The 7,500-nt window shown below is 51.3% G+C and overlaps 2 protein-coding genes across 2 annotated transcripts in view; one reads left to right on the top strand and one right to left on the bottom strand.

The window, feature by feature from the left end:
* The window catches only part of LOC308157417 (exopolyphosphatase PRUNE1-like), a 26,769-nt gene extending 22,962 nt beyond the window's left edge, over positions 1–3,807 (bottom strand). The window contains exon 1 of the mRNA XM_080530968.1: positions 3,605–3,807. Coding sequence (XP_080387094.1) covers positions 3,605–3,643 — 39 coding nt within the window. The 5' untranslated portion in view covers positions 3,644–3,807. The remainder of the gene's footprint in view (positions 1–3,604) is intronic.
* Positions 3,808–6,027: 2,220 nt separating this feature from the next.
* The window catches only part of mindy1 (MINDY lysine 48 deubiquitinase 1), a 24,545-nt gene continuing 23,072 nt past the window's right edge, over positions 6,028–7,500 (top strand). The window contains exon 1 of the mRNA XM_080530966.1: positions 6,028–7,500. This exon is cut by the window's right edge and continues 186 nt beyond it. Within this exon, the coding sequence (XP_080387092.1) occupies positions 6,826–7,500 (675 nt within the window). The 5' untranslated portion in view covers positions 6,028–6,825.

The raw sequence follows: 7,500 nt of genomic DNA, 5'->3' as shown, positions 1-7,500 counted from the left end.
AACAGGTGTTTGGTGTTTTCTAAACGATCAGAAGCACAATGCTCTGCCTCTGAGTGTCTCTCATACTGTCATTCCCTCTGGTTAATACCTCACCACCACGCCACAGTGACCCGTTCTCTCTGCCAATCCAGAGGGCTCGAACCACCGATCTGCCGACCTTGCGATCATTAGACGCCACAGCCGCCCCTGACCTGCTCCTTCAGCGTCACTGGGCCGTTTAAGGAGCCTGATAAGGAACCTGATAAGGAGCCTCAGTGTGGGAGGGTGTCTGTATTGTTACTATCCACCGTTGTCTGTAAGAAGAGAATTGTATTGCCGGCGTTAAGTGTGTCCTTTCAGAATGGTGATGTAGATGATAGTGAGGTGTGTGTATTCTGCAATCAGGCTGCCCTGGAAACAGAGGCTGTGGTCTGAAAGGGAATAAATAAATAAACCATGGGGAAAACTAAACGAAATTAAACCCAGCAGTGGCCCCCAACCCCCCCCCCCCCCCCTCCCCGGGGGACCCCAGCCACCCCACACACACCCGACCCGCCCCACACACCCGACCCGCCCCACACACACCCTCGCCGCCCCACCACCAGCACACCCGACCCGCCTCCTTAACTACAGACCTAACTGTTTCCTGTTGAAAACCCGACAAACCCAGAGAGATATTATTCACTCCGATTCCGAACCACATGAACTAATTATCCCCCCTTGCCCTCAGATAAGACTCGACCGACCTTAATGAGGAACTTGTTCAGGACACTTTTTAGCATTTGAGGAGCAGATTTAAGGAGAGCAAGAGAGGTTGATGTTGACCTTTGATAAACAGGTCTTTCTCTGTGTTTGGTGTTTTATAAGCGATAGCATAATGCTCTGTCTCTGCGTGTCTCCCATACCAGTCATTCCCTGTGGTTAGTACCTCGCCACCGCGCCACAGAGAGACCTTCTCTCTGCATATCCACTTACACCAGGCTACTGGGACGCCATTGTGTCTCTCGGGTTCTTGAATCGTTTATTTTTTTTTAATTTGTTCACTTTGAAAGTGTCCAGTCAGACATGTAGATCAGTAGATTAAAATATATAACTTAATGTGTTTCAAATTCCAGACCCTGGGACAACGAAAAGGGTGTGTGTTTGTGTGTGTGCGTGTGTCTAGAAAGAGGGTGTGTGTGTAACCGAGTTGTGTGTGTGTGTGTGTGTGTGTGTGTCTAGAAAGAGGGTGTGTGTGTGTAACCGAGGTGTGTGTGTGTGTCTAGAAAGAGGGTGTGTGTGTAACCGAGTTGTGTGTGTGTGTGTGTGTGTCCAGAAAGAGGGTGTGTGTGTGTAACCGAGGGTTAGTGTGTGTGTGTGTGTGTGTGTGTGTGTGTGTGTGTGTGTGTGTGCGTGTGTGTGTGTGTGTGTAACCGAGGTGTGTGTGTGTAACCAAGTTGCGATGGTAAAACTCACTCCTCATGTTTAAAGACCCCCTCCCCCCCCCCGGGGCGCTTAGGTGGCGTAGCGGGTTAAGCGTCGACCATGTAACCGCAGGGTCCCCGGTTCGATTCCGGCCGGGGACATATCCTGCATGTCATCCCTCCTCTCTCTCTCACCCATCCTTCCTGTCTAATTCTCCACTATATCTATCAATAAAATGAAAAATATGAGTGGGACTGCCCCACTCCAAAAAAAAAAAAAAAAGAAGACCCCCTCCCACCCAGGCTGTTGAGTTGCTATCTCTCCAGGTTTAGCTACATGGCTACGTGGGGTGTTTGAGGAGACAGGTCGTGTGTGTGTTGCCAGGGTCAGAGGTTGTGGGTTCTGTTGCAACAGCCTGACCTCTGACCCCTGCGGTCTTCTCTCTACACTGTCTACAGGCTCTGTCTCTGTGTGCTGGTGAGGTCGTCAGGGGCAACGAGGTCGTCGGGGGCAACGCTGACAAGTAAACATCAACACTTCGCTTCCTCATCCCCGCCGGAGGCCAGGATGCCAGGGGACGGAGGCTGGGGGAGGCTGGGGGAGGTAGGAATCGGAGGACGGGCTCATTGTAAATGCATGGAACGGAATTGATTTCGGAATTTGGAATGAACAGATCCCCTGGTGTTCTACCTCCCCCAGCCTCCCCTGGTGTTCTACCTCCCCCAGCCTCCCCTGGTGTTCTACCTCCCCCAGCCTCCCCCTGGTGTTCTACCTCCCCCCAGCCTCCCCTGGTGTTCTACCTCCCCCAGCCTCCCCTGGTGTTCTACCTCCCCCAGCCTCCCCTGGTGTTCTACCTCCCCCAGCCTCCCCTGGTGTTCTACCTCCCCCAGCCTCCCCTGGTGTTCTACCTCCCCCAGCCTCCTCCGGTGTTCTACCTCCCCCAGCCTCCCCCTGGTGTTCTACCTCCCCCCAGCCTCCCCTGGTGTTCTACCTCCCCCAGCCTCCCCTGGTGTTCTACCTCCCCCAGCCTCCCCCTGGTGTTCTACCTCCCCCAGCCTCCCCTGGTGTTCTACCTCCCCCAGCCTCTACAGAAGGAGGAAGTTAGAGGAGGACTTCCTGAGCGTGCAGCTCTTCAACCACATCTAGGAACAACACCGCGGCCCCAGGGGCTTCTGGGTAAGGAGGGAACTCAGTTCAGCTCACGTTGCCTCTCAGTGCAGATGTGTCATGTGTTCAGGGTCTCTCACCACAGCAAGGCACTACGGTGGCCTGGGAGGGACATCACATCACATGAGAGGCTACGGTGGCCTGGGAGGGACATCACACGAGAGGCTCCTCAGGACTAACGGCTGACCCTATGGAATTGGAAACCTCTGCTCCCACACAGCCCGGGGGGGGGGGGTTGGGGGGGTCTGTGGTTGGTCCCATTACACAAGTGGAGTATGGAACAGTAATTACACGTGTAATAACATACTCAATTACACAGAAATGATGTTAATAATGTTGTTGCCAGAGTTACGACACAGGTCTAGGGGCTACTACTACATATCACGTGTGACCATTTCCTAACATTGTTATTTGTCTTCAATTCAGCAGAATTCAGCTAATATAACAAGTAGGCCTACACTGATCATCTGATGAGGTTTCAGCATATGGATGATGGATACTAAATCATATAAATTAAAGTGGCCAATCTGAGGTAGCTACATCAATGTTTTGACTTTTAAATGTGTGATACAATAATAATAATAATATTACAGCCACTGATCCATCCTAACCCACCAGAACCCAAAACATAAACATACAATAAATAACACTACATTATTATAGTATAGTATATATTATCTGCAATAAATATTAATATCTACAGTATATAATAACATAAACACACACACACAGACTCACAACAAGCCCCAGCACAAAGCAGCTCTGCACAGAATACCAACACCAGAACACTAGTGTGTGTGTGTGTGTGTGTGTGTGTGTGTGTGTGTGTGTGTGTGTGTGTGTGTGTGTGTGTGTGTGTGTGTGTGTGTGTGTGTGTGTGTGTGTGTGTGTGTGTTGTGTGTGTTGTGTGTGTTGTGCGTGTGTGTGTGTGTGTGTGTGTGTGTGTGTGCATGCGTGCGTGCGTGCGTGCGTGCGTGTGTGTGTGTGTGTGTGTGTGTGTGTGTGTGTGTGCGTCTGTCCTGCAGCATACATGTCCATGTCCAGGCTCCCCTACCTTTATAGCAGCGCTGCAGCTCCGCAGGAAGCCCTCCATGTCCGCCCGGAGGAGATAGTCTGAAGTGATCTGGTCTGGTCTGGTCTGGCTGGTCTGGCGCTGTGTCCTCTGCAGAGGCGAGTTGACACACAGATCTTCCCGCACGGTTGAGTGACAGAAAGGCAGCAGCGCCTCGCGGTGAGGCAGTGTGCAGCGGCGCTGTCATGTGGTACGGCGTCCTAACGATTCCCACCGTGGTTGGGCGCTCCGCCACGCCCCCAGCGGGCTCGCCACGGAGGAGGGCGTGTTTGACTGAGGGAGGAGGGCGTGTTTGACTGAGGGAGGAGGGCGTGTTTGACGGAGGGAGGAGGGCGTGTCTGACTGCAACACTGAAACAGACAGGAATGCCAATGAGAACACAGAGGGGGCGTTCTCTGACCACCAAGGAACGCCCCCCGTGTGTTCTCATTGGCTCCCTGCCACAGAGGTTCTAACAATAACAAGTGGTCAGGGAACGGCCCTTGGTCAAGCACGCCCCCTGTGCGCGCGCTGCAGTCACTGCAGGCTACCGTGGAACAAACAAACGGCTTTTTTTCAATAATGACACACGAACAAAAGTCCTTCAGTTCTATGGACAGAACTGAACAATACACAGCAAAATGGGGAGGCTACTTGGGATATATTGCTAGTCGGTTGTAAGACTTAAGTTGACATGAGTAACGATGAATTGAGAATCAAGGACCCCAATTGAAATAAGCCAGTGGCTTTCTTGGGTTTTTATCCTGTTAGTTGACCTTGTATGTAATATGTACTTTCATGTACCTACTTCTGCAAATCTTCTAATAAAGTTTTCAATCAATCAAAAAAAAGACAAATTGGATGAGTGATGAATGTAATATATGGGTGCTTTTTATTTATTTTTATTTTTATTTTTATTTTATATTTAGTTATTTTCTCTGTATTATTTCTGCTTGATGACAGCAAGACTTACTCGGTGATATTGTTACCATTTTATACAAAAGTTGTATAAGTCAAGAAATGTGTTAATTGAAAAATTCAATAAAATACTGATTACAAAAAAATATCGACACGCCCATTTCCGGCGATAACTCCCCGTCTCCTTCTTTCAACACGCCCATTTCCGGTGACACTCCCTCTCTTCTTCTTTCGACACGCCCATTTCCGGCGACACTCCCTCTCTTCTTCTCTAGACACGCCCACACCCCCCGGCGGCCATCTTGGGCTGCAGCGCTGGCTCCTTCCTCAGTGAACCAGGCAGAAGAAGGAATGTAAATAAGCTAGCTCGCTAGGCTAGGTAGCATGCTGCTCGCTGTCAGCGGAGGTTATTGACGCGGGTCAGTCGCTGTGTTTGTGTCCGCTGGAGGCTGCTTCCGGTGTCGGTTGGCCGGGAGACAGACAGACAGACAGACATCACGACAGACAGACACGGTGTCACGGTTCAGCTCCACGGTGGGTTGTTGTGTTGTTGTGTTTTCCAGCAGGTCAGCAGGTTGGCAGCACGGAGCTGTCAGCATCAACCTGGGTAACTAGGTAGGTAACACAGCTTTAGACAGTTGTTGATGTGGGTAGTCAGTCTAACTAGGTAGGTAACAGCTTTAGACAGTTGTTGATGTGGGTAGTCAGTCTAACTAACTAGGTAACTAGGTAGGTAACACTGCTTTAGACAGTTGTTGATGTGGGTAGTCAGTCTAACTAGGTAGGTAACAGCTTTAGACAGTTGTTGATGTGGGTAGTCAGTCTAACTAGGTAACTAGGTAGGTAACTAGGTTGGTAACTAGGTAGGTAACACGTCTTTAGACAGCTGTTGATGTGGGTTAGGGTTTCCAATATTAAGCAATATGTTTGCAACACCGCATTAGCCACCTAGTGTACATATCTAAGCCATGCTCAGTGTTGTTATTAGGTCACATTATTACCATGGTACTGTTGTAGGCCTTGACCTGAGCCATGTAAATGTATGTAAATGCCTTACATGTAAATAGTATAGCTGTGGAGATGTAAACGTGTTGGGATGGTCTGTTATGGTAGTGAACAACACAGCAACCTTATGTCCCTTTAACTGTGTTATAATGCAGTTCAAGGCTGTTCACTTAACAACATCAATAGTTAGTTGGGGGTAGTTAGTAGTTACTTTCTAATAAAACTAGTCTCATTGTGCCTTTTTCCCTGACAGGTGTGGTACCGTTCGTCAACATGCTCGTCTAGGGTTTGGGTCAGGAAGCCCCGGAGTAAACAACCCCTCCTGTCACCCCTGTCAGACACGGTCCTGCTCCCTGCTCCCCCCTGTCAGACACGGTCCTGCTCCCTGCTCCCCCCTGTCAGACACGACCGGCCCTGCCACTTCCTTCTATCAGGAAAAGCACAACAAGTGTCAAGCTAGATAGTAGCGTAATCCAAATACTTTTCCCCAAAGTATATTTCTTTGTTGTTTGTGCGTATTTCACCAACCAAGCCTGCTGGGAGCTGTAGTCCTTCTACTGGAACATGGACGGTGGCAGGGCGACTAAGAGTTGTAGTTTTTGTTAAAGTTTAGATTGTTGTATATATATATATTATATAGATTATATAACTGATTGATTTTTTGTTTTGTTTTGTAAGAGCAAAGTTGTAGTTTTGTATATGCACTGAATTAAGCGGAAACCTATGTGCACTAGTCAAAGACAGAGTGCGTTAGTTGTCTGACAACCCCCGAACTTGAACAGAAAGAGCGTCTGCAGTTAGATTAGCCCCGCCGTCTGCAGTTAGATTAGCCCCTGCCGTCTGCAGTTAGATTAGCCCCTGCCGTCTGCAGTTAGATTAGCCCCGCCGTCTGCAGTTAGATTAGCCCCGCCGTCTGCAGTTAGATTAGCCCCGCCGTCTGCAGTTAGATTAGCCCCGCCGTCTGCAGTTAGATTAGCCCCGCCGTCTGCAGTTAGATTAGCCCCGCCGTCGTGGTTCTGAAGCGTGGTTTCTGCCGGAACCGTCCCACTTTGTCTCGTCTTGAACTAAGACAAACTGTTACTCAGGAATGCAAAGCACCGGCTTTTAGAGACGCTTCTCAGTCAAGGTTGACTCCAGAGGACTGAGAGAACATTCTTTATACTATTAATATTCCATGTAAAAGGGCTGAACAATTTTTAGTTTTTTTCTTAAACTCGCTCTCAGAGGCTAGTCTTTTTCCTCCCAGCCGACTTGGCCTTAATACGACTAGAGCAGAAGAAGAGGAAGAGGAAGAGGAAGCCATGGAAGATTCTGGATCTGAGGTGGCGGGGCCGGAGGTCCTGAGAGGAGGAGGAGGAGGAGGAGAGGAAGGCCCTCTGACAGACAAGCTCTCTATGGACAGCCCTGGAGGCCTGGCCCCGACGCTGTCCAAGGCCACGGAGGAGACCCCCTCAGACCCCGCCGACAACGCCACGGCCGAGGTCCCGCCAGCCAAGACCGCTGACAACGCCAACGCCGTCGACCAACCAGAAGCCTCCGATAAACACAGGGTAACCACGCCAACGCCTGCCGCGTCCGAGAACGGCACCACAGAAGAAGAAGAAGAAGGAAAAGCAGCAGCCCCGGGGTCCCCCGCCCCTCCCCCCCCGTGCCCCCCCGCCCAGGCGGAGGAGGGAGATGTGGGCGGGGGTGGGAAGGGGGAGGGGGAGGGGGAGGGCTCTGAGGACCAGCAGGGGGGCCAGGCGGCGCCAGACTCCGCCTCCTTCTCCCTCCCCAGCCTGGAGCTCTCCGAGGGGGGGGCAGGGAGCTCCCTGGACGACCCCCCCTCCTCGTCCTGCTCCGCCCTGGGCGCCCAGGCCCAGGACCCCCCCTCACTGACCAAGGACCCCCCCTCCCTGGGCGAGGACCCCCCCTACCTGACCACGGACCCCCCCTGCCTGGAGGATGGGGCCTCTGCTACTGCTGCTGGTGCTGCT

Source organism: Nansenia antarctica (genome assembly GCF_963989245.1).
Source record: "Nansenia antarctica genome assembly, chromosome: 5".
Classification (NCBI taxonomy): domain Eukaryota; kingdom Metazoa; phylum Chordata; class Actinopteri; order Argentiniformes; family Microstomatidae; genus Nansenia; species Nansenia antarctica.
Note: the sequence above shows the minus strand (reverse complement) of the source record. Positions and strands in the feature narration are given on the sequence as shown.